We start from the raw sequence: 25,809 nt of genomic DNA on the forward strand, positions 1-25,809 counted from the left end.
CTCGCATGTCTGCTCTGTTTTCTGGGCTCCCTGGGGTGGAGGTGCCTCGTGTTTCCCCCTGGCCCCCAAATCAGGCTGGCAAGGGTGTTCAGAGGCGGCAGTCAGGCCCCCCTGCCCCAGGGTGGGAGGCCAGGGAGGGACGGGGCTCAGGCGGTCTCAGTGAGCGAGCAGGGCCAAGGTTGGCCCCCAGGCCTGTGTGACATTGGAGCTGGCGCTGTCCCCTCGCCAACTTGCAGAGGAGCTGGGCAGGCGCAGAGGGCGTGGGGCATGGGCCCTTGAAGTGCAGGTCTGGCCTGAGGGGCTCAGGGCAGAGACGGAGCCTGGCAACAGTGGTGGCCCGTGGGTGTGCTCGGGCTCCAGGGGGTTTGCCGGGGGGCCCTGGGGGAGGGCGACGAGCAGTCCCAGCCCAATTGGGTGGGCAGTACCCGCCATGGCAGGTGAAGGTCAGGGATCCCCCAGAGCCAGGGGTCCCGGCTGGCCCGATGAAGCCTTGTCTTGGAGGGGGAGGTGGTCTGGGAGAGTGGCTCACCCACGCGTGCCTGCCGGCCACGGCTCCGAGGGGTAAATAATTGAAGGGCAGGTCACACGAACCGGCCTGCGTCACAGGATGCCGTCCCCGCGGGGTCCGGTTACGCCCCAGATCCAGATCGCGCGCTGACATCCCTGGCTGGTGAATAATTAAGCTGCCACCCCCTCCGAGGCCGGCCTCCGTCTCCGAGTCCCGCTCTGCGGCCTCCTGCACTGCCTGCTGAGCAGTGGGCACTGCCTCGGGACCCCCGTGCTCCCCGCCCTGCGCCCAGCCTCTGCTCAGCCTCTGCTCAGCACCTGGGCGCGGCCGCCCATGGCCCCCGAGATGGACCAGTTCTACAGGTCCACCATGGCGATCTACAAGGTGAGCGCACCTGCAGCCAGCCCGGGGCCAGAGCACCCTGTCCCAGGGTGTGGGGCTCGGGCCAGCTCAGGGGTACAGAGGGTGAGTGTGGCTGTGGAATATTCTGGCAAGAAAGATGTGGGGCCGGGCTGGGCTGAGCACTGGGCACCGTGGGGACTTCTGGGGGAAGGCACTCACCACCCCAGCCCCAACTGAGGCCCCAGGGAGGGGTTTGTCTGCAGTCCCCGGCGAGTGGCAGGCCTGCTGAGACGGCTCTGCCACGCTGGGCGAGGCGGGACAGGGCCCGGCGTGGCTGTAGCTCGGAGCAGGGGGTCCAGACGGCCAACTGGCAGCTTCGCTCTGTGTCCCTGCGCCTGTGCCTATCTGTCTGTCTGTGTCTGTGTGTGTGTGTCTGTCTGTGTCTGTCTCTCTCTTGTTGCTGAGCCCCTCACTCAGCCTTGCTGCCCCACTCCAGGGGAGTCGCTGCCATCCCCACAGACATTTATTGAGCACCGACTGTGTGCAGGACCCTTTTCCATGTAAGCCTCCAAACACCCCACCTGTAGAGTTAAAAAATCACCTGGTTGGATAGATGAGAACACTGAGGCCAGAGAGGTCAAACAGCTTGTTCAAGGTCACGGAGGGAGGCGGCAGGGCTGCAGGGATTTGAACCAAGACCGAAGTCCAAGCCCAGAGCCATCCCTGCCACCAGGGTTCTAGGGGGGCTCCCCTAGGTTCTGGAGGCCCCTCACTGGGGCCAGGGGTGCCCTGCTTCAGGGGCCCAGCGACTTGCTTCTGGCCTTCATTTCTTCCTGTCCCACTGATCCCCCCTCCCCTTGCCCTCGGGGTCCAGAGCATCATGGAGCAGTTCAACCCCGCCCTGGAGAACCTGGTGTACCTGGGGAACAACTACCTGCGGGCCTTCCACGGTGAGTGCCTGGCCACAGGCCCCCGCCCCGCCCTGTCCGCTGTACACAGACGCACGCACCCCCACCCACGTTCCCTGCACCCCCACCCATGTTCTCTGTACCCCCACCCATGTTCTCTATACTTCACATTGGACAGCCACTCACCATTTCCCAGCAACACACCCTCCACCAGGGCTGTGGACAGAGCGTCCCGCGTCATCTGTGCAATGGACAGGCTGGGACACACCTGGAGCCAACTGCCCCCACAAACCCTCTCTGCCTTCAGAGTCAAAGTCTGCTTCCCCCACCAGCAGCTGGAGCCCACCCCTCACCCACCCCCACTCCATGCCCCCGACACCTGCGCCCACCCTCCCGATGGGCTCACAGAGATGCCTGCACCCCCCAGCCCAGGACAGACCCACCCCACCCAGTGTGCCCCCTCACGTGCATCCAAGCCAGATCCCACAGTGTCCCCTGCACCCTGTCCTGATGGAGGGAGGGGTCTGCAGAAGGGGGGGCAGCCGCACCCACTCCTCCTCCCCACGCAGCTCTGTCGGAGGCAGCCGAGGTGTACTTCAACGCCATACAGAAGATCGGGGAGCAGGCCCTGCAGAGTTCCACGTCACAGATCCTGGGTGAGGGCTCCCCGTCCCGCTGTGCCCCCCCCCCCCCCCCCGCCCAGGCCTTCTGCTGCCCAGGCTCCGGAGAGATGCTCTGCCTGCCTTCCCGCTGCCTCCCCTCGGGCCAGGGCTGCCTTGCCCCTCAGCCTCGGGTCCCAGAAGGCATTGCTTTTGTAATCTTGCCCTTCCAGGAAGTCCGCCCCCACAAAAGCCCAGGCCCTGCAGCCCGGAGCCCGAGCCCCTCCCCACCCCTCCCTGCCGGGCTGGGACAGGTGCTGGGACAGGTGCTGCCCCGAGTCCTAGAGTCACATGGGAAATCCCAGGACTTTGGTCCAGAAATGCAGCCTCAGGCAGGCCCTTCTGGAAGCTTCTGGCAGGAAGAGGGTGGGCAGGGCAGGTTCCCCTCATGAAGCTGTGGTTCTCTGGGCCCGTAGGTGAGATCTTGGTGCAGATGTCGGACACCCAGCGACACTTGAATTCCGACCTGGAGGTGGTGGTGAGTACTGGCCTAGGGGGTCACCTGCCCACATCCTTTCTCAGGGAGGACTTCCTGAGGCCCTAGGGACGCGGCAACACCAGCCCAGCCTGGCTCTGCTGGGCACGTTTATCTGCAATGTCTTCTTCCGGCCTCCAGCCACCAGGGAGGCAGGTGCCATTTCTGCCTCCAGGTTACAGAGGGGGAAACTGAGTCTCAGAGATGCAGCCCCCCGCCCAGGATCTCAGAGTGAGGGAAGGAGCCAGGAGAGAGAGGGCTGTAGCCCCGGGGCCCCTCCCCACCTCCGGCCCTGCCCGCCCTCTCCTGGAGCAGCCATCGGGCAGACCTGTCCCGCCCGACCTGTCCCGCCTGTGAGAACAGCCCTGCCAGCCCCGGCTGCCCACAGGACTAAACCCCGGGCTCTTCGGGGAGGACCCGCGGGCCCTGCTGACCTGGCAGCGCCCTGGCATTACCCACGCCCCCCAACCACCCTGACGGGCTGTGCCCACCAGACACAGTCTAGCCTACCCCCCCCCCCCCCCCGCCGGGCTTCTCTCATGCTGTCCTCTCAGCCTGAAGCCCCCACCCCTGCTGTCTAGCACAGTTGCCCCCTCCTCCAGGAAGCCCCCCCTGGCTCCTAGGCAGGTTCGGTCCCTCCTCCCTCTGGACTCCCGACAGATGCGCCCATCTGTTCTGAGCACGTGGCAGATAAGAAAGTGAGCTCTGCAGCCAGAGCACCCGCTCCACCGGCTACTGGCTTTGTGACCTTGGACGAGCTACGCAACCTTTCTGGGCCTCCGTTTGCCTGTCTGTGAAACGGAGACGGCTATACTAACTGCCCTGTAGGATCCTTGGGAGGGTTAGTTGAAGTGAATGAGTGCACACCCTTCACCCTGGCCCCCGGCCCCTTTGTGTGTCCCGGTCGTGATGGTTGGAAGTGACACCTCTGTGTCCCTGCCACGACTGGGAGCCCCAGTGGTGTTATGGAAAAGATGACTCAGACGGCCTCGGAGTTTGCGAAGTGGGGTTTTATTCATGCATGCGGACCCGGGGGAGATAAATTCCAAATTCTGGGCCCCGAGTTTTAGACTGGGGCTGATTTGTATCCTTGTTACAGAGGCAAAGGGGGCGGGGGGGAGTGCAGCTGCTGGAAGTGGGCACGCAGGAGCAGAAAGCAGGGCTAGCGCACGACCTTGAGATAACTGCTTATCTGGGGCTGGCTGCTGTCCCAGCTGCTATCTGGGAATAGCTACTGCACGGTAGGTCCTGTCACAGTCCCCCCTTTTGATGCTATAAGGTGTCTCTATCCCTTTAGCATCACCGTATACCTGGCTATACGGCTGAGGAGCTGGGGAGGGTTGCAACTGCTGATACTGGTGTTGGTACCGCTGGAGGGCTGACACGTTGGTGGCTGCCCCACGAGTCACCGTGGCCTCCAGGTGTTGGACCAAGGTCCGGAGGAGTGGGACATGATCTTCTCTCTGGAGCTCCAGGGCCTGGGGTGGGGACCGGCACCGCGCGGGGCTTCGCTGCCTGGGAGGAGAGGATGAGCTTTGAAGGGGGGCGGGCTTGGCCGGACGGGGAGGAGAGAGGGCCCCCGAGTGGGCATGAGCGTGACATCCCCCGGGCAGACGTGGGCCGGAGCTCGGGAGCCAGGGCGGAGTGGGGGCGGGGGTGGGGATGGAGGCCTCGGGGGGTTCTGAAGGGAATTTCCACTAATTATGACAGTTCGTGGCTCTCAGGGGTGCGTGAAGGGAACCCTGAAAGTCAGGGTGTCCTTTGGAGACCCCATTAAATGCTCAGCCGTTTGTTCACCATGTGTGAACAGTGTTAGCAGCAGAAACTGTGTGTCCACCCACACGCGAGAAAGGCGTCCCGGGCCCGTCTCCCGGACACCCTGAGGGGCACGTGGCACTGAGCCTGCGCCCCCTCCAGCCACTCCGCAGGGTGCCGTGCGGCCCAGCTCCCGCTGGCAGCCAGGGGCCTCCTGTCCTCGTGTTTGACGGCTCTCCATGTCACTTGTGGAACCCCTGGGCTGCGCAGGGACGAGTGTCACCCAGGCCCGCTTTGTAAAAAGAGCTGCCATCTCTGGGCACCGGCGTCTTGGCTGTGACAGCAGGGCAGGGCCCTGGGCCAGAACCCAGAACCGCCCAGGCCCCAGCACTCCTGGGGCCGTCCTCCTGACTCGTTCGTTGGGCAACCACTGACTGCCTCGCGCCAGGCAGTGTCGTGGGCGCGGGGGTCCATCAGGCACACGGAAGCCCCACCCTGCCCCGCCCCAGGGCGGAGCCAGGCCAAACCCAAGGCTAGGCTGTGTGTGTGTGTGTGTGGCAGGTTAGATGCAAAATAGGCCCCAGAGGAAACAGCAGGGAAGGGGATAGGACGGGCTGGAGGAACATAATTTTTTTCTCACTGAGGAAATGTTTATTGATTTTACAGAGAGAGGAAGGGAGAGGAGAGAGAGAGAGAAAGAGAGGGAGAGAAACATCAATGTGAGAGAGAAACATTGATTGGTTGTATGTGCCCTGACTGGGGATCGAACCTGTGACCTAGGTGTGTGCCCTGGACAGGGATCGAACCCACAACCTTTCAGTGTATGGGATGATGCACCAACCAGCTGAGCCCCCTGGCCAGGGCAGGGGCGCCTGTTTTCACAGATACTCAGAGGCGGCATCACCAGAAAGGTGACGCTGGGAGGAGGGCCGGGAGGAGGCGAGGAGGAGCCAGGCGGACTCGCAGGGAAGCGCATTCTGCACGGAGGGAACAGCACTTGGAAGGGCGTGAAGACAGTGAGGGCGGGCGTGGCGCAGAGGACCAGCCACCCGCCGGGGCCTCTCCGCCCAGGAGGGGGCATCGTCGCACTGTGCCGAGGAAAGGCGAGGCAGGGCCTCACTCGGGTGTGGGTCTCTGACGTGAGCTGACATGCAGGACCTGAAGCGTCCGCTGAACACACTAAACCTCAGTGGGCCACAATCGGCAGACCCACCCGTGCACCCACCGCCCAGGCCAAGAACCCGGGCTGGTTGCAGCCTCCCCGGCAGCCCCTCCAGGTGCCCCCATCAGAATCACCGCCCTCCTTCCCTCCCTCCCAACATGACCACAGGTCTGGCACAGCCTGTGTTCCTTTGTCGCTGATGACAGCGTGCACCCCTACACACTAGATTTTGGTCTTGCTGGTTTTTTAAAATACGTGTTTGAATCTCTTCATCTGCTGACCCCCTTCCATCCCCTCCACGTCTTTCCTTACATCTCACCTGTCGGAGGCCCCGGCACCAGCGGACGGCCGGGGTCCACAGCCTGGAACTTGTGGGTCACACGCTCCCAGCGCAGCCTCGCCCGTGCCTCTGTCCTCTGGCTGTAGAGGCCCGGTCCACTCGGGTCCCGTCCCTCTGGCGAGGCTGCGGGGGTGGGGCGGTGCTGGGTCGTCCGTCGGAGGCACGTCCCGCCCGCCACCGTGTGGTCACTAGCAGCCGTGGAGGCTCAGCGTGTGCAGACGCAGCCACGGGCTGGGGGTCAGGAAGCGCTGCCACTCGGATGCCCCTTCGCTCCTGACGGGGATGTTTCTCGAAGCGTCACCTCTCCTTGTCTGCCGCCTGCTGCCCAGTGACCTGACGCACACGGGGAAGGCAGGGGGAAGGCGGGGCGGCGGGGAGGCCAGCGCCTCCCTTCACTGCCCCGTCACCTCTGAGGGTGACCGATGGGTTTACTCTTCTAACTAGCACGATTACTGTGGTGTGCTGCGGTGTCCTCCGGATCGTAGATTTAAGCCGATCTGATAGTTACTGGTTTTGTTTGGAGTCGAGAACGTCCTCTGTTCGGGCAGTGAAGCCTCTGGAGTCCAGCTCCTGACCCCTGTGGTGCGACCCTGGCAGGCCCGACTTCCCAGCGGCCCCGCCTGGCCAGACGGCCCCTCCCCACCCGGACCCTCCCGAGTCCGGGCGCCAAGGCTTTTCACCGCTGCCGGCTGGGTGTTTCTGGGTCTTTTCAGTGGCCAGTACTGTGCGTGCACACATGTGTACATGTGTGTGGTACACACACGCTCATATGCACGTAGGCACACGTGTGTGAACACTGTAGATACATGACTACATGTACCATGTATTTAAAGATAAGGTGCTTATAAACTCATACTGGTACTTCCAGCTCACACGCAGCCTCACGGGGTCTTCGCTTCCCCCCGTGTGTTACACCAGGGTCTTCGGTCCGCGTCAGGGGTCCTCACTCACCCCCATCACACCAGCACCGTCTCCGAACGAGGACTAACTCACTGACGCCGCCACCTCCCGTGCGCCTTCCGGACACAGCTCGCATCCGTGTCGCGTTTGCTGTCCCCCTGCTTGCCCCTCTCCTGAAGTTGTCGTGCTGTGTCTCCTCGGCCGGAGTGCAGAGCTGTCACAGGCCTTGCCGCCCCCTTTGGCCCTCACGGGCCTTGTTCACAGGCGGCTGCGTCTTTGATGCTCAGCACTGGTCTCCGTCCCGTGGAAGCCTGTTCTGCAGGGGTCCCCGCGGGAGGGCTGGAGTGAGCCGTGCTCTCCGAGTCCTGCCGCGGAGGTAGCGCTTAGTTACACCCGGGAGCCGGTTTTGTTGGCGTGAAATCCTTGGCTCCCTCCTCCCTTCCTCCCTCTTTCCCTCCCTCCCTCCCTCCTTCTTTCTCTTTCTCCCGTTTCTGACGATCTTAAACATGCTTTTCTTCTAACGTTGAACATGGCTGTTTGAAAGTCTAACTATTTATTTTCTCCATCATAAATCACTTGTTGTTGGCTTTTGCCTAGATGCCCAAAAGACTTCCTTCTCTTTCTTTTTCTCAGTTCTAGTGATTTTCCCAGGACCTGCCTCAATACCGGTCAGGGTGGGTCAGCATTCTCAGTTACGTGGTGTACTCTTTCAAAACATAATTTCAAATCTTTTGTTTTTAGTTTCAGAAAAAGTTCTTTTGAATTAAAGTTTTTAGAATGTTTTTGTTCCCTTTTGTATTTCTTCTTCAAAACTGCTGTTATCTGTGTGTTTAATCTTCATAGCCTATTTTTAATATGTCTCTTCGTCTTGGTCATTTCTACTTTTTTTCTTTATTTCTTTTTTCCCCTTTACTTCTAAATATTATGGTTTAATATCTGGAGTGAGAACGGAGCCCATAATCGAGCCCTATCATGCGGATGTAGATGTAGACGTAGAGAGCCAGATACATGGATAGACAGCTAAAGGTTGGTGTGATAGACATACACCTCCACCTCACCAGGATGTGATTCACATTCCATAAAAACCACCCTTCCCAAGAGAGTACAATTCAGAGGTTTTTAGTATAGTCACAGTTTTAAAACTGCCCCACTATCTAATTTTAAAACATTTTCATTGCCCTCACCCCCAAAATATTCTCTTCCTATTTCTTTGTTTCTTCTTTATTTAAAAAATTTTTATACTTCTCCTGAGGCATTCTCTGTTGTGTTATTACTTTGTTGTGTATTGCCTTTGTTACTAAACATATGTTTTTCTTTTTAAATTTCTAATTCTCACCCTGGCTGGTGTGGCTCAGTGGACTGAGTGCTGGCCGGCAAACCAAAGGGTCACCAGTTCAATCCCCAGCCAGGGCACATGCCTGGGTTGCGGGCCAGGTCCCCAGTTGGGAGTGTGCGAGAGGCAACCACATGTTGATGTTTCTCTTCCTTTCTTGTTCCCTTGCTCCCCCTTTCTCTAAAAATAAATAAGTAAAATCTTTAGAAAATAAACTTCTAATTCCCTCTTGAATCCTGTCACCCATTTCTCTAGTGGGTATGAACTTCTCTAATTCATACCCACATTGCCCCTTCCCAGCCCTGTGTCATCTTCTTAACGCCTGGTTCATGGGCCGACGCCTCTGCTGCACTCTCGTTGTCTGCGGGGATGTCCTTCTGGGCCTTACTCTCTCCTTTCTCACAGTCACTTTGTTGGATTTAACGTCGAAGGTTTTCTTTCCCTATTTTTATGTGAAATTAGTTTTCATCACGGGAGAGTTTTCGTGCAGTAAAACGCTGAGTTCTTAAGTGTTGAGTTGGGTGAGTTTCGACCTCGTGCGCACACCCTGCAGCCACCCTGCTGGCCAGACAGGGTTCCCGTCAGCCTGGAGTTCCCCGGTGCCCTCGCTGTCCCTTTTCACCCAGAGGCATCAGGGCCTCGATCCTGTCTCTGGAGCTGAGTCTGGCCTGTCGCAGAACGAGCCGGAAGTGGAACTGTATGATGCGCGTTTCTCTGCGTGCTGCCGCACTCACTCAGGGCAGTGTCCGCACATGTAACGCGTGGTGTTGCATGTGCCGGCGCTGTGTGGTGTTCGATGATTGTGCATGCTGTCACTGCTTGTCTGCCCATTCACTGTCAGTGGCTGTGGGGCTGCTTCCCATAGGGACTTGTTAGAAATAGGCCTGCCTCGAACATTCTCGTACAAGTCTTTTTGTGGGTGCAGCTCCATGTGTCTGCGGTGAGTGCCGAGGAGTGGAAACCCTGGGTCAGAGGGCTGACACGTGTTTGGCTTTGTGAGAAACCTCCGGAGAGCTCTCCAAAGTCCTTGCACTTGCCTGCGCTCCCGCGGCAGGGCCTGAGAGCCACCGTGGCCCTCCTGCACCGTTGCCCACGTCCCCACCGCTAGTCCGTTCTGCTCCCGCCGTTCCCAGGGGTACGGGGTGCGGGGTGGCGGGCCTCGCGGTGCTGTGCTTTGTGTATCCTGATGACTGGTGGCTTTTAATGGGCTTGTTGGACGTTTGTGTAGCTTCTTCACGAGTGTTTGTTTAGTCTTTTCGTAGGTCACTGTCGTCGATGGTGATATGTTAAAATTTTTATGAAGCCCAATTTGGCAATTTTTTAAAAAATGGCTTGGGCTTATCTCCGACCCAAGAAATCTTCACCTGCCCCCGCTGCAAAGATACTTTCCCAAGTTTCCTTGCAGAAGCTGCATATCCTGGGCTTTACGTGCACTGCTAGGACCCAGCTCAGATTTATTTCTGTGTGTGACCTGAGAGGGAGTCGGGGTTGTTCTCCGAGTACAGATACTTGGCCGTTCCCAAACCTTCAAAAAGCCCTCCCTTTCCCTGCTCACTGGACTTGGCGTCTCGGTCCAGAATTGGTCTGTCTCACGCGTGTAGTCTATTTGTGAATGCCCCACCTTGCTCCATCGATTTCTTTTTTTTTAAGATTTATTTATTTATTTTTAGAGAGGGAAGGGACGGAGAAAGAGAGAGAAACATCAATGTGTGGTTGCTGGGGGTTATGGCCTGCAACCCAGGCATGTGCCCTGACGGGGAATTGAACCTGCGATACTTTGGTTCGCAGCCCGCGCTCAATCCACTGAGCTACGCCAGCCAGGGGCCTCCATCAATTTCTTTGTCTACCCATTGCCAATACCACACTGTTAATTACTGTAACTTTATAGTAAGGTTTGCCATCAAGTGGTCTGAGAATTTTGTTCTTCTTTTTCAAATTGCCTAGTCCATTCAAGATCCTTTGCATGTCCGTGTAAGTTCAAGAATTACTTGTCAATTTCTCTAAGCTCACCTGCTGGGGTTGCCATAGGGATTGTATCGATCTGTAAACAGTGGCCATCTCAACAATAGCGAGTCCTTTGACCCCTGAACATGGCACACCTCCCTGTTTATTTTTCATAGCAGTGTCTCATGTTCCGTGTAGCAGTCTTGTGTATGTTTCGATAGATTTATCTTTATATTCTTTATATAAAGTATGAAGTCATCTGTAAGTGGCACTGTAAAACGTCACTTTCCGCTTGTGCGTTGTTCGGCCTGCTCTTCAGTGGGGTCGCTGTGGCTCCTGGGCGAAGAGTCAGGTGGCAGCGGAGGACAAGCATGGAGGCAGGAGGACCAGCTCACAGGCTGCCGCGGTAGCCCAGGGCAGGCGTGGGGGCTTGGCCAGGGGGCCTGGCCAGGGGGCTGCCGTGGGGGTGCTGGTGAGAAGAGAGCAGGCCGCGTGTGGGACCAGGAAGACTGCTGATGGGTCGGACGTCCATTGCAAAGGAAAGAGGAAAGTCCAGGTGACTCCAAGGTTTTCACCTGACCGCCGGGACAGGTGGAGTTGCCGTTAGCTGAGGTGGGAACCCTGGGTGTGGACCCACAGGGGGCGGGGGGGGATCAGAGCTCAGTGCTGGACACGGCGAGTACGAGATGACGGCCCGAGAACCAAGTGGACAGTGGAGTCCTCGGCTGTGAGGTTGGAGAGGCCGAGTTTGGGGGCGAGGTGAGGTGGGGGGCGGCGCATCTGGGAGTCGTGAGCGTGCGGACTGTGTGAGCTCCCAGAGGGAGGGAGGGGGTGGGGCTCAGGGACGAGGCCCAGAGGGTGGCGGGTGCGAGGAACACCAGGGGAGGGTGCTGGGCCGGAGGCCGAGGGAAGGAGGCGCAGTGGTCGCCGGGTCCAGTGATGACGCGTGGTGAGTCCCGAGAGCTGACTCAGCACCGTGGAGCCTCCGTGACGGGGACGGCAGAGTGTCTGTGGGCATGGTGGGGCGCAGCCTGAGTGGGGCCCACCCACGAACTAGTGAGCAGAGAGGGGAGAGGGTCCGCGCACAGAGGCCGCTCTGTCTGGGGGGCGGGGGGTGTTCCTGCAGGGATGGCGGAAGGCTCTCTGGGGTGGCTGGGGTCACTCATACACAGAGCTTGCGGTGCACGTTGTCACCAGCGGCGCTGCCCTCTGGCTTCTGGCTGAGCCCCTTCTGCAGAGGGGCTTAGAGGATGCACTCACGAAGTGCGTGCGGGAGGCCGAGCTAGGGAGGGTGGGTCTGTCCCGACCCGCTGGGCCTTCCCCAGCCTGCCCTGGGGTGTGTGACTTGCTTATTCCACAAGCAGTCTGCTGATTATTGACAGTCCCTCCACAGCAAGAGCTCAGAGTCCACCTCCAGTGTCATCCTCCCAGTGCCCGACTTCCTAGGAGCCCGCCAAGGACTTCCCATGAACCCGGAGGTGCCTGGGCCCGCCTGGGTCTGGGGCCGCTCCCTGTCTGCGGTCCCGGGGAGTGCCGGGAAGAGGGAAGCATTGTGATCCCGCCGCCCTGCTCTAACGCGCACGGTGGGACGCGGGTCACACGGGCCCGGAAGACGAGTGACGTCCTGTGGCGGGGGGGCAGCGTGCTCAATAGCGGTCCTTCCCAGCAGGAGGACTGGGAGGAGGGGGACAGAGTGACGGGGTGGGGGAGCCCCCAGCTTGTCGGCGGCCAGTGGCCCAGGGACGCTGGCAAAGCCCCCTGCAGCCGGGCCTCCCGGGCCCGCAGCTGGCCCAGCTGTCGCCCTGCCTGCCGCACCCACCTTTGTGACAGCCCCCCGCCCCCTCCTCATCTCGGCAGGCCAGCTCTGCAGTCACGCAGGCGTCGCCGGCACGTCTGTTCTGTTGATTTTGTGCCCTCTAGACACGCCCCGTGGCCTTCAGGGTGGACCTGGTCCGCCCTCCAGGCACCAGCCACCCTCTGTGTTTGTGCTCGGGTGACGGCGTGCCTGGGCTCTCAGGGCCCGCCTCAGCCCCGCGTCTGCAGGCGCCTCCTCGTTTCTGTCGGGCAGTTTCAAAGGGGCCCACGCTCTGTGTCCAGGCAGGAGCCCTGAGCCGTGTCCTCAGCCAGAGCCAGCGGGAGGGTGGGGCGCCTCCCTGCCGGGAGGCCCCGCAGATGCCGGTCAAGAAGCCCCGTCCTACTAGGTCCAGCGGAAAAGGGGCCCCATAAGGCAGACGTGTGCACTCAGCACAGCTCGTAACACTGACACGCGTGCACACACATGCACACACACACACACACACACACACACACACACATGCACATACTCGGGGTTTCTGGCATGGCCAGTCCTGGGGAGACCACACTCAAGCTCCCTTAGAGACCAGCAGTTACCAAGGCTTCGGAAACAGCTGTTGGAGAAAAGGTTACAATTCAGAACTTCTATAGTTACAAGTTCTTTCTGCCTCCTGGGGGGGAACCACCAGCATTCCTCTCCGGGGCGATGCCTGAGGCCCCGGGACCGAGCTACCCGAGCACAGCGCAGGGCCCCGTGCAGGGGGTAGGGCCCGGGCGCCGGCGGAGGGCCCCCGGAGGTGGACGTGGCAGTGGGGTCAGAGACTCTCGCTCCTGTTCGCTCCCTGTGCCACCTGAACTCAGGGGTGAAGAGGGCACTGGAAGGACTTGCAGTGCAGAGTGGCCCAGGGAATGCCGATGGGGACACACGGGGAATGCGCCAGGTGGCCGCCGAGGCCCCCAGAATCCAATCTCACGAGGTTTACAAGGCTGGACCTTGGAGGGCATCTGGCCAAGGCTCCGCTATGACAGATGGGGAAACTGAGGCCCAGAGAGGGGCAGCAACTTGTCCAAAGTCACAAAGCACATCTGAGACACAGCCAGAACTAGGACCTGGCTCTCCTGGGACTGAGCTCGGTGCCCTTCCCCGGCGTCCTGGTCCCCCAGATGGTCCCCCTCTCGCCTGTCATGGGACCATGCTGCCCCAGAGCTAAGGCCCCCCACAGTCTGGAGTGTTTTTGTGGGCCCAGCCCTGCCCACGGTGCCAGGGACACAGAGATGGGTGAGACCGGGCCCGTGGCCACCGCAGCCGCGGCTCATACAAAGGGGCCGAGCAGGGGCCCAGCAGGAGAGCCTGCCCTGGGGCCGGAGGGGCGGACAGTGAGCGCACGTGCGCACGCTCCAGGAACAAGACGACTGGGCGAGGACCCCGCCTGGGGCAGTCGGGCCGGCGGGTGTTGGAGGGTGGCGGGGAACTGGGCGCAGCGAGGGGCATCACCAGAGCACAGACTGAGACCGAGAGTGGGAACCAGGGGCCGCTGGCACAGTCGCCGAGGGGGTCTCGAGTGAGGTCCTGCACTGCTTTGCGTCACCAACCATTTGATCTGCCCTCCACCCAGGCGCTCTCTTATGTCCATTTCTCCGGCGACTGGGCAGGTGCCTGGCACATTAGCACGTGGTGGGCACTGTATTCAAGTGGGCAATGCAAGGGATGCTGGGGCCTGAGAAGGGCTGCCCTGATCAGCCCCGCCCTGCACTTCACGCAGGTGCAGACGTTCCACGGAGACCTGCTGCAGCACATGGAGAAGAACACCAAGCTGGACATGCAGTTCATCAAAGTGAGTCTGGCCACCTTTTCCCATGTGACACAGGGACACGTAGAGGTCAACGATGGGCATTGGGCGGCCCCGGGTTGTGGGCACGTTCCCGGCTGAGCCCCCCTGTCCCTGTCCAGCACTCTGACCCATGGGCCGGGCATCTCCAGCTTCTGACGCGGGGTCTCCCCCCACATCTCCCCCCCCACCCAAGGACAGCCGCCAGCACTACGAGATCGAGTACCGCCACCGAGCTGCCAACCTGGAGAAGTGCATGTCCGAGCTGTGGCGCATGGAGCGGAAGAGGGACAAGAATGTGCGGGAGATGAAGGTGCGAGGGCCCTCCGGCACCCCCTGAGCTCCCGCAGCGGCACCAGACCAGGCCGACTGCGCCCGTGTGGCGTGCCGCAGCCTCTCCCCTCTGCTGTGGCGGTCAGCCAGCCCCTGGCCGGGTGGGAGTCACTGGTCTCAGGGACACCCTGAGCACGGCCCCTTCCCTGTCACTCCCCGGCCCTCCCAGGTGCCCCAGGCCCCCTCCAAAGCCCTAGCACCTCCCTTGCTTCCCCACTTCACTGAGCGAAGCTGAGACCGTCAGTCACGGGCTCCCGAACCCGGTAGGGAAGGCGCGACCCTCCCACAGTCCCACCACCCTTCCCCGCCCCACTGCCCAGGCCCTGCCATGCTGTGCAGTCAGTGGTTCCTGAGGCCAGCCCACAACCCCCCCGCCCCCATCCCTGGCCTCTGTCTCCAAAACCTCCGGCTCCCTCCCTCTCTTCCCTTCCGGTTGCTTCAATAAGCTCACATTTCTTTTCAGAATCCTCCCTCCCAAGTATAGGGGGTTTGTTAACTCATTGGCACTTTCATAAAACTGGCCTCCCAGGGCCCCATCTCTGGGCTGGGCCCTGTGCTGATTGCTGGGGACGAAGGGATGGTCACACACCCCCAGCCCTGCCTGGCGGGCAGTGGGAAGGGGGGACACTGCCGAGCTCATGAGGGTGAAGCCGCCCACAAGAGGGCAGGCCTGGGAGCCAGGGCAGCCCAGGGGGTGTTCCGGGGAGGCCTCCAGGAGGAGGCGGCTGGGTCAGGAAGGCCGGGAAGGCTGCGGCCCATGCCCGCCTCCAGCCAGACCCCCTTCTCCCAGGAGAGCGTGAACCGGCTGCACGCGCAGATGCAGGCCTTCGTGTCCGAGAGCCAGCGGGCGGCCGAGCTGGAAGAGAGGCGGCGCTACCGGTTCCTGGCCGAGAAGCACCTGCTGCTCTCCAACACCTTCCTGCAGTTTTTCGGCCGGGTGAGCGCGGCAGGCGGGGGTGGGGGCGGGGCCCCGGGGCCGTGCGCTGGGGGCTGGCCCGGAATTTCCCTCCTTCCCTCCTCTTCCTTCTTCCTTCCTGGGTCCGGTGGATCCTCCTTTCATTTACTCACTTTCCATCGGCATCTTGGTTTATTTCTGTGTTTATTGGTATCATCGGAGAGTCATCATTCACTCAAGGTTTTGTTTATTCTCACGTTCGCTCAGTAACCTGTGCGCGTACTCACTCCCGTGTGAACCACGTATAGTGTTCATTCCTGCTTGTGTGCGGCCACCATGCAGAAGTTCACCGAGTCGCAGGTCCACCCAGTTACCGTCTGGTCGTTTTCCCTACAACTTAGACCCTCCCGGTGCCTGCTCTTCTGTTTGCTGGGCCAGGCAGGCTTCTCCGCGCCCCGCTGTCGTCCCCGTGGGGTTTGCCTTCTGGGTTCTGCGAGGTGCGGCGTGGCACCGTTGGGTGTACGGCCGTCAGCCCTGCTCCACGGGTGTGCCGCGCGGGCGCCCCCTGCCCCGGGCACACGGTCCGATGCTCTCACTTCCAGTCCGTCGGGCCAGTGTGCCCTCCCCACTCCCTCGTCTCTTGTCTCTTTGCTTTAAGTCTGTTTCGGTCCCTGAAGTGCAGCTCTGCTTGTGTCTTTGACTCTGACGTCTGTCTCCCTAGTGGAGGACTCCGTCTGTTCCGTGTCACCGGGCAGCCGATGCGCCTGTCTGCTCTTTCTGGCTGACTGGCTCACCGGTGCTCACTGTGTGGTTTCCCCTTTTCCTGCTGCGCTTGTTCCGGTCGGTTGGTTGGGTGGCCATGCTTTCCCCTTCTCTCACCTGGAAAGTCTGCTGTTGCTACCCATCTCGCCAGGCTCTGTCCGTGCACAGGGGCACCTGTCTCTAAGCTGCAAAACGGTGCCTCGTGGGCCGGCAGCGGCCCCAGCCTGTGGCCCGGAACTCGGGAAAGCCGGCAGCCCCTCCCAGGCCACACTCGGGGGGACACTGGGCGTTGCCCCACCCGCGTGTCCCTGCGGGCTGCGCCACTAGGACCCCGAGTCCCAGTCCTTGCCTGGGCCTCTGCCAGCCAGCAGTGGTCAAGGCCGTGTCCCACCCTTTTTCTGTAAAGGTCCCACAGGGGCCACACCTCACAGTCGCCCTTCCGGCACGGGGACTTGCCTGCCTGCCTGCCTGGCCCAGCCGTTGGCACTTGAGAGAGGCCGCTGATGGGACGTGCAGGAGGAGGGCCAGGGACATTGGGACAGCATCCGCCCACAGATCAGTGACTTTGTCCCTGCAGTCCCCAGCATGGCCACCTCCCCGCCAGTACTTGTCCCCCCCCTCTCTTTCTCTGATTGGAGCCGCCCTGGTGGCTGTGATGCGCTCTCTCATCCTGGGTTTGATTGGCATTTCCCTGATGGTTGGCCATGCTGAACAGTCCTCAGAGGCTTACAGTCCACGTGTATGTGTCTTTGGAAAGTCCTTTCTGCCTGTGTCCTGACAGCTAACCGCCCACATTAAGAGGAAAGTGGCTGCCTCGCTGGCTGCCCCTGCTGGGTGACCTGGGGTTGGGGGTGGGGTGCGTGGGCTGAACGAGCCTGACTTCCCCGAGGAGCAGGAACAGGTTGCTTGGCATCTGACCCTGCCGGGCTCAGGACATAGGAGCTCTGATCCCTAAGATACTTAACTGTCAGTATTCATATACATGTTCTGGTACTGCAGCAGCATGCACAGGCTTTAGAACAAGATTTAAAGAACTGTAACTCCTGGCCAGGAAGGCAGCCTTCCCACGGTCGCGTCCCTGTCACCCGCCCTGGCTCTGCCCAGGTCTAGTCCACGCCCCCTCCCTCCCATGGTGCCTCAGCACAGCGTTTCCTGGTGCTGGTCTCCCACGCGGGTCTGGCGTGTCTTCACCTTTCAGAGCCGTGGGCTCCCCTTTCAGCTCCGCTCTGTGTCGGCATCTCTCCCTGCACCTTCCCGTTAATTTGTGGGAGCTCTTTAAATGTCGCTGAAATTAACCCTTTCTGGGTAACGAGTTGCAAATATTTTTTCCAGTTTGTCGTTTAGCATTTGAGTTTGCTTATTGTTGGTTTTGCCACATTTTAAAAAACATATGTTTTTAAAGATTTTATGTATTTGCTTGCAGAGAAAGGGGAAGGGAAGGAGAAAGAGAGAGAAACATCAGTGTGTGGTAGCCGCTCACACGCCCCCTGCTGGGGACCTGGCCTGCAGCCCAGGCCTGCGCCCTGACTGGGAATCGAACAGGCGGCCTTTCCGTCCTCAGGCTGGTGCTCGATCTACTGAGCCACACCGGCCAGGGCTAAAAATATATATATTTTCATTTAGGCAAATTTATCAGTCTTTTTAGTTTATGGGGCTTGCATCACAATTAAAAAGGCTTTTCCCGTGGTCTCCTCTGCGGCTGGGGACGCCCGTTGGGACCGTGCTCCTCCCCAGGCACGGGCGGCACTGCCCGGGGGCAGGGCCGAGGGAAGCCCGTGAGGCTGAGTGCTGTCCAGGCGGGACTCGGGGCTGGGCCGTCACTCCCAGAGCCTACAGCCCCCAGAAAAAACCTTTTTAAAGTATGGTGTGAGGAACCTAATGGTCTCGCTTTGCTCGCCGCCCCTGAAACAAGCTCTCGGACGTTCGTCGTGGGGCGTTTTCTCATCGTTCATGAGGGGCAGCAGAGAGAGCGACCCTGGCGGCCACCCAGACTGGTCGCTCCCGTGACGTGAGGCTCGGAGCCCTTTTGCTGCCCGAGATCACGGTGAGGCTTTGGGCAGCCAGCCCGGGAGGGAGAAGGGAGTGGTCACTGAGGGGCAGGGACAGGCGGCCTCCTGGGGCCAGCCCGGGGCGGGCCGCACTCTGCGTCCAGGTGTGGGCCCTCGGCGGTCAGGGACCACTGCGCCCTCCGCACCTGCTGCCTCCCAGGGCGGCTGTGAGGACCGGGTGGGGCAGGGAAGCCTGTGGCTGGGTTGGGCACAGAGTGGATGCTCAACCCAGGGCAGCTTCCATTAGTCCTAAGGCGACAGCCTTGAGCTTGGCCTTGGGGGCGGGGGACGTTTAGAAAGGAGGAGAGACCTTTCTAACTGGAGAGCCGAGTTTTTTTGTTGTTGTTGTTGTTTTTTTGTTGTTTTTTTTTTAAGATTTTATTTATTTATTTTTAGGGAGGGAAGGGAGGGAGTGGGGGGAGAGAGAGAGAGAGAGAAACATTAATGTGCGGTTGCTGGGGGTTATGGCCTGCAACCCAGGAATGTACCCTGGCTGGGAATTGAACCTGGGACACTTTGGTTCCCAGCCCGCGCTCAATCCACTGAGCTACGCCAGCCAGGGCTCGAGAGCCGAGTTTTGATTGGACCTGGGACTTAATGGACGGAAGTGACTGAGTGGGGGTGACACAGATCACACCACTGGAAAAAGTGGTGTTGCCCAGCACAGTTCTGCAGGGCCACGCGGGGCCGCGCCGGGGCCGGTCCAGGGCCAGAGCAGCGAGGGGATGTCGTGGCCCAGACACCCATCATGATTTTCAGGGGAGGAAGGGGCAAAGCAGGGCGGGCAGGTTGAAGCAGGTTTCAGGTGGCCAGTCTGCGTGGCCTCGGTGGGCTCCATGCTCCAGGGGTGACCTGGGGCCAGGGAAGTACCAGCTGGCTTGATGTGTGAGTCCGAGGAAGGGGCGGGGGCACTGGTTTGGATTGGTCGGTTCGCATGTGACGGGCACGTTCAGGGGCCAGTGCTCACTGCCCCTAGGAATTACCTAGGCCCTGGGAGGGGCGGCCGCTCCAGGAGAGCGGGACCCTGGGATGTCAGAATCAGAAAACAGAAACTGAAAACCGTGATCAACAAACACCGCAGGTCTGACACTTAAAGCCCTCCCATCCCAAGTTGGTATGGTCAGCTGCTGAGTTTGTGTCCTCGAAGGCCTTGAAGCAGAGTCAGAGGCCGGGGTATTGGGGGTGCTAGAAAGGGGGCACTTACGTAGACTACAGGGGTGCACTGGGAAAACTGCATTTGAAAGGCCTCTTTAGAACATTACTCCAACTGCCTTAAACAGTGAAGGTGCTTAGTATTTTAGTTGCTGGGCATTTCAAGGGTTTCAGGACTGGCTGGATCCAGGAGCACACAAGATGTCATCAGAAATTTGCCAGTGTCTGTTGCTTAGTTGTAGTTTCCTGTGTTGGCTTCACACTGCCTATTTAGCAAACCCCATGAGGGGAAAGAATATATATTTTCCAGATTGTTCCAGGGTGAGTACTAGGATTGGATTCTGTGGTCGCAGTTTTGGGTAAGCGCCATCCCTGGGTCCATCACTGCAGCCAGGAGGATGGCGTAACCTGCGTGGCCAGCCGAGGTTCCCCTTGCACTCCTGTGTGGGGGCAGTGGGAGAGCTCTGCCCAAAGGACACGGAGAGGGGGCAGGGGGAGCCCCTCGGGAACTGAGTGGCCTTTGACAAGAAGAGGGTGGGCTGGTGGTGGGCGAACCCCAAGGGACACCACCATCTTCTTAGCTCCTAACAGCTAGAAAATCTCCTTCCTCAGCTTGCAGGGCCCAAGTCCCCAGGTCTAGGGTGCCCCTTCTGAGCCCCAGAATCTGAGAGCTGCTCAGATCTGGGCGACCTCTGCGTTCTCGCCCCACCAGGCTCGGGGCATTCTGCAGAACCGCGTGGTGCTGTGGAAGGAGCAGTCGGAAGCCAGCCGCAGCCCGTCGCGCGCCCACTCGCCAGGCCTGCTGGGCTCGGTGCTGGGGCCGCCCTACCCCTCGGGCCGCCTGACGCCCACCCGCCTGGACATGGTGAGGCCTTGGGCGCCCCCGCCGCTATTCGCGCCGCCACTCGCGCCCCCGCCGCTATATGAGCCACCACTCGCGCCCCCGCCACCGTTCGTGCCCCCGCTGTCCCCTACACCCTCTGTGGGGCCCTGGGGCGTGGGACCCTGGGGCCTGAGGCCCTCCGCCTGGAGCCTCCTCCCACCCAGGGTGCCGCTCTATGCAGTGCCCCCCAGCTGGCCCTTCCGCCCCGGCGCGGCCTCCGCGCCCCCCTGGTGGTTCGGCGGTCGCAGGCCCGTGAACCCCTACGCGGACTTCTGGGACTGGGGGTGGGGGCTGGACTAGGGCGCTCGGCCCCGCCCCTCCCCGCCCCACCCTCCCCTGCCCGTCTCCCCTAGCAGCCCCAGAGGCCTCTGGGAGAGTTCAGCTCCCCCCGCAGCCGGCACGGCTCCGGCTCCTACGGCCCCGAGCCCACCGAGGCGAGGACCGCATCCCAGCTGGAGCCAGACCGCCGGTCCCTGCCCAGGACGCCGTCTGCCTGTGAGTGCCCCCCGCGCCCGGAGCTCAGAGGGAGGGCCGGAGAGGCTGGGTGGGGGACCAGGGACCGGGAACAGGAACAGAGGTTGCGCTGCAACGGGAGGGAATGAGGGTAGACACGGGGGAGAACTTCCCACCCACGTGCTGCCGCGTCCTCCCAATTCCGCAGCCTCGCTCTACACCAGCGGCGCCCAGCGCTCGCGCTCCAACTCCTTCGGCGAGCGCCCAGGCGGGGCGAGTGGCGGGGGCGGCGGCAGCGGGGGCACCCGGAGGGTCCGCGCCCTCGTCTCCCACTCGGAGGGCGCCAACCACACGCTGCTGCGCTTCTCGGCCGGAGACGTCGTGGAAGTGCTAGTGCCGGAGGCCCAGAACGGCTGGCTCTACGGCAAGCTGGAGGGCTCATCCACGTGAGTGGGAGCCGGGTCCTGCAGGGTGGGCTGGGAAGGGGACCCGGGAGGCCTGAGCTCCAGCTCCGACTGAGGCTGCTTCTGCTTCCCCGGAGCCCCGTCCATCTCCCCCTTCTCCCTCCTGCTGCCGCCTCAGCTCCCTCATCATCCACTCAGTGAGGGCAGGACGCACCCCCGCGCCGAGCTCAGGGCGCTCAGGGCGCTCAGGGCGCTCAGGGCGGGCGGCACAGAACGGGGACTGGGAAACCTTGTTACCTGCGTACCCGCTGTGCACCCGACACCGGGAGGGACGGCGCAGCGCCCCGCCCCCGGGGAGTCAGCCGGACCCAAGCGCTGATGGAGGGATGGGTGGGCCGCCCCAGGCCGGCACGGAGGCAGCCGGCAGCGCTGGGACCGTGCAGGCTCTCCTCATAGTCCTGTGCCGTGGACATCCTTAAAGACCCTAAACCCTGGTCTGTGTCTGACGCCGTGAGTGGACGGGCATGGAGAGTGCGTCGTGGTCGCCAACAAGCCTGGGGGAGGAGAGCGGGGTTGGCGGCCAGAAAGGGAGGGGCAGGGATCACTCTTTCTGCTGGGGGGAGAGGGGGAGGTGGGAGCCTGCTGCAGCCAGGCAGTGCCCCCCATCCCCGCCGCAGGGCTTTGTGGACATCGGTGGTGTCCTCTCCCACTCCCGCTCATGGAGAAGGAATGAAGGACAGGGGCGGGGGTGGGAACGGATGATGCAGAGGGCGGAGTCCCTGCGTGCGTGGGAGGGAGTCATGTGGGTTGGGAGTGGGGACAGGGGGACAGAGGAGAAGGTGGTCTTGTGGGGAGGGCGTGCACGCTTGTGTGAGCGGATGGGCAGGTGGGTGGCTAGGTGGGGGCTATAATGGGTAGTTGGGGGCATAGGAGGAGGTACAGACGTGGGGTGCGTGCGTAGGCTGATGGGTGACTGGAGTGGCTCGGCGGTGGGGGCAGGCAGCGGGCAGGTGGTGATGGATAGTTTAGTGGGTACAGAGTGGAGTAGCGGCCCATGGGTGGTTGCCCCCGTGGACCACGGATGGCTGAGGGGACAGAGGCGTGGTGGCGTGGACAGGATGGTACAGTAAGGCACAGAGGTGTGCAGATAGCCGGGTGGATGGCACAGACTGCACGGACCAGGAATGGGAGGGTGGGCTGGCGGGGGACAGATGGCCCAGCGCAGGAATGGCAGGAATGGCGGGAACCCGCCGAGGGCAGCAGGGCGCCACCCCCGACGGGAGTCTTCCAGACTTCCCGGGCCCGGATAAGTGACCTAGCCCCGGGCTCTCCGGCCACACTCCTGGGACTGCCCCACCTCTCCTGGGACTCATGGGTCAGAGGAACTTGAGTGGCCAGTCCTAGCAGGGGCGGCCGGTCTCCGGGAAACCGGAGTGGGCAGTGCTGCGGCAGTCTCCTTCCGCCGGCTGGGGTCGGAGTAGCTCCGGTCGCCTCCACGGGAGGGCGCTGCGCCTGGGCCCTGGAGTCCAAGGCAGCTTTTCGGAGGACGTTTGCCCGGTGGTTCTGCCCGAATCTGGCAGGTTCTTTGGAGCCTGAAAAGGCGCGGGGACACGGTCCTAGTGCCTCTCTCAGCCCCGGCCGCTTGCAGCTGCGGCGATGAGCTTCCAGCCAGGCACAGGCCCCAGAAGCGGGGTGCCGGGGCCCCAGGACTGGGGGCAGCAGCTGGGTTGAGAGGGGAAGCGCACAGGCTTGGGAGTCAGGCCCCGGGCTGGGGCGCCCCCCCACCCCGGCCTCTCGCGGTTGCCTGTGGACCCCGCCCTTCACCGGCACCCTTGTGGGCCACTGTCTGTGGGTCCGCTTCCCGCCAGGCTTTCGGGACCCCCGCGAGGCGGGTGCCGAGTGAGCAGGGGCTGAAGTGGTGGCCCCAGATCCGGGACACATCGCTTTCCTCCTCGGGCCTCTAGTGCCTCTTCCTAAGGGGCCCCAGCCCCTGGTGGGACATGAGGCTGGACTGGTGGCCTTGAACGCTGAGAAAGACCTCTTTCACGGGATTAAGCGAGTCCCTCTCCGTGAAGCCCCACCATCAGTGCCCGGGGGGCCGCACCCCCTTACACGTGGTGCGGGGCCACTGCTGGTGGGCTCCTCGCTGAGGGACCCTCTGCTTCCGCCCCACAGGAGCGGCTGGTTCCCCGAGGCCTATGTGAAGCCCCTGGAGGAGGTGCCCGTGAACCCCATGAATGCCTTGAACCCCATGAACGCCTTGAACCCCATGAATGCCTTGAACCCGGTGACCTCCATGAACCCCATGAACGCCTTGAACCCGGTGACCTCCATGAACCCCATGAACGCCTTCAACCCGGTGACCTCCATGAACCCCATGAACGCCTTGAACCCTGTGACCTCCATGAACCCCATGAACCCCATGAACGCCTTGAACCCTGTGACCTCCATGAACCCCATGAGCCCCATGAATGAGCTGCCCTCCAGGTACCTGGGTGGTAGAGTTGGGGCAGGGGCGGGGACTCCAGTGGGGGTAGCCCCCAACGTGGGGGGCACCTGTGAGTGGCAGTCCTGGGTGGGCCCCGCCTCCGTTGGCCGCCGGAGAAAGGGCGCCCCCTGTCACCCCGCTGCGGACCGGCTGACCCTCACCCCCTCCGTTCTCCGGACTCAGGTCCTACCCGCTCCGGGGCAGCCACAGTCTGGATGACCTCCTGGACCGGCCAGGCAGCCCCCCGGCGCCCTCAGAGTGCTGGGACGGCCGGCCCCGCTCCCGGACCCCGAGCCGCGCCCCCAGCCCCGCACCCACACCCCTGCCGGGCAGCCGCCGCAGTAGCATGGGCAGCATGGGGGTGGCCGGCGACGTCAAGGTGAGCCCTCTCCCCCCGGCTGCCTCAGTCCCGGGGTCGGCCCGTGGGCAGGGAGACCGCAGACCAGGTAACCCTCCCCGCCTTGCCACCGTGCGGGCAGGGGGCCCCGCCGCCCACCGCGGTCTGCCCAGCTGTGCAGGGCGGGGTGGGGCGGGCCTCCGACTCGGGTGGCAGGTGGAGACGTGTTCACCTCAGGAACTAGAGCCCCGGGGTCCTGCTGGGAGCCCTGTGGGGGGGGGGGGGCTGTCCTCCCTGCCTCCTGAGGGGACGCCTGACCAGGGGCCTGGGGCCCGGCCTGGGCCGGGGTAGTGTGGGGGCTGGGCGGGGGGTGGGGGGCACAGCGAGCGCCTCCCCAGGGGGTCCCCCCAGCCTTGCCCTGGGGGCCCTGGCTGGCCCTGGAGGTGGCATTCTGGCCCAGAAGCTCCTCGAGCCTGAAACCCATGGAAGTCTGGGCTTCAGGACTCCAGGGCCGCACTTCCCGGGGGCCTGGCACCGCGGGGACCTCCGGGCCAGTCCTCTGCCCCCCTAGGAGAGGGGGCAGGAGCGGAGGAGCTTGCTCGCCCCCCCCCAACTCCGCCCTCCCCCCTCCCCACCGCAGAAACTCATGTCCTGGGAGCAGCACCCGCCAGAGCTCTTTCCGCGGTGAGTCCCGGAGCAGACCCGGTGGGGAGGGGGCCGGCGGGGCACGGGGGGAGGAGAAGGGGCCCGGGGCGGGCTTAGTGGAGGGAGGTAAGGGGGAAGCGGAGGTGAGTGGAGGTGAGGTGATGCGGGCAGGAGGCGGGGCAGACACCCGGCGCGGGGGTGCAGCTGCCTTCCCCGGACCCACGGGCCGCTGGAGACCCTGGCCCTCTGCCTGAGCCCCCCTCCCTCCACAGGGGCACAAACCCCTTCGCCACCGTCAAGCTGCGGCCCACTGTCACCAATGACCGCTCGGCGCCCCTCATCCGCTGAGGTGCCTTCCCCCGCCGCTGGGTGTGAGGTCGCCCCGCCCCCTGCCCAGGGGGTGCCCGGAGCTGGCGCGGCGTTGGCGGCAGCAGCAGCAGCAGCAGCAGCGGATCGAGAAGCTGGGGCCCTGGCGCTGGGGGCAGCGCCCTCCCCCTGTCCGTGACCCCAGCCTGAGCAGCCCCGGGGCTCACGCGCGCGCGGGGCCTGGGGCCTTCCAAATAAAGCGGGGGAATGGGGGACGGAGCCGTCCCTTCCCCTCCCCCTCCGGGGCCGCAGGACTCTCCCGCGGGCCTGCCTCGTGCCCCCACCTCTCTCCCCTCCCCCACCGCAGTGGGAGGAGGCCCTCCCCCTCCTGACGCCCGTCCCATCGGACTTTTGTAAACAATGAGAAATAAAGCACGTGCCCATGGCAGCAGAACTGGTGGTCTCTGATTTGGGGGACTGGGTGGGGTGGGGATGGGGCCCTCCCGCTGGAGAACGGGGTCAGGGGGCTCCTGCAGGGCCCTGGCCCGTGCCTGGGGGGCCTCGCTGTAGCCCCCCACAACCCTCATTCAAGTGAGTCTTTAGGTCCAGCCTAAAGCCTCCACCTCTACACCCCATGCTGGCACCGGGGAAGGGTTCCCTCTCCAGAGGAGGAGGGTGGCAGTGGCCCAGGCCGGGGACCCTCAGGAAGTCACCTCCCGTGGCCTGGACACAGCACCCTTTGTTCTAGCCCTCCTGCCCCTCACCCCAGCCCCCTCCCCACCCCGGGATTAGCCTTATCCCAGGGAAAGCCCCAGAGGCCCTTCCGGGAACGTGGCCCGGGGTGGGCGGCAGGCGAGGACCTGAGGTGACCAAGGACAGTGGGGTCTCTCCAGGGCAGGGCTCTGCCCCCCTCCCCCCCGCACCACGGGGACCCCCGGGGAAGGACCCTGTGTGTCCTCCGGAGGCTCCAGAGTTGGAGGGTCTCCATACCGGTCTGGCTCTGCGTGGGCAGCCCAAGCCCCACGGTTGGTGTCTGCGCCGTCCCTTCTCCCCTCCCGGGCAAAAGCCTCTTACAGGGGCTGGGGGCGGGGGCCCGCTCTAAGCCCCAGGCTGGGGAAGCAAGTCGGGGTGAAAACCAGGCCAGCGGCGGATCC

General features: G+C 62.6%; 1 protein-coding gene across 4 annotated transcripts; it reads left to right on the top strand.

Annotated features, from left to right (window-relative positions):
- Positions 1-42: 42 nt before the first annotated feature.
- BAIAP2L2 (BAR/IMD domain containing adaptor protein 2 like 2) lies at positions 43-25,096 on the top strand. Of its 4 annotated transcripts, none has more exons than XM_045834804.1 (14): positions 43-892; positions 1,725-1,800; positions 2,328-2,414; positions 2,834-2,895; positions 13,884-13,955; positions 14,146-14,262; positions 15,073-15,219; positions 19,852-20,004; positions 20,376-20,517; positions 20,684-20,921; positions 23,055-23,366; positions 23,551-23,746; positions 24,345-24,388; positions 24,622-25,096. In XM_045834804.1, the coding sequence occupies exons 1-14, from the start codon at positions 842-844 to the stop codon at positions 24,695-24,697; spliced, it is 1,773 nt and encodes a 590-aa protein (XP_045690760.1). In that variant the 5' UTR covers positions 43-841; the 3' UTR covers positions 24,698-25,096. The 4 variants fall into 4 exon arrangements, with proteins under 4 accessions (XP_045690760.1, XP_045690761.1, XP_045690762.1 ...); XM_045834805.1 differs by having other exon boundaries at positions 45-892; positions 20,379-20,517; XM_045834806.1 differs by lacking the exon at positions 43-892 and adding an exon at positions 1,347-1,410.
- Positions 25,097-25,809: the final 713 nt, after the last annotated feature.

This window comes from Phyllostomus hastatus, unplaced genomic scaffold (assembly GCF_019186645.2).
Source record: "Phyllostomus hastatus isolate PE091 unplaced genomic scaffold, TTU_PhHast_1.1 phas_contig_198, whole genome shotgun sequence".
Taxonomy (NCBI): Eukaryota; Metazoa; Chordata; class Mammalia; order Chiroptera; family Phyllostomidae; genus Phyllostomus; species Phyllostomus hastatus.

Excerpts from the sequence above, each read along its gene's own strand:
- BAIAP2L2 (XM_045834804.1), top strand. The coding sequence starts at position 842 with ATGGCCCCCGAGATGGACCAGTTCTACAGGTCCACCATGGCGATCTAC. Across the intron at positions 1,801-2,327 it reads CTACCTGCGGGCCTTCCACG|CTCTGTCGGAGGCAGCCGAG; the intron begins GTGAGTGCCTGG and ends CTCCCCACGCAG. Across the intron at positions 2,415-2,833 it reads TTCCACGTCACAGATCCTGG|GTGAGATCTTGGTGCAGATG; the intron begins GTGAGGGCTCCC and ends CTGGGCCCGTAG.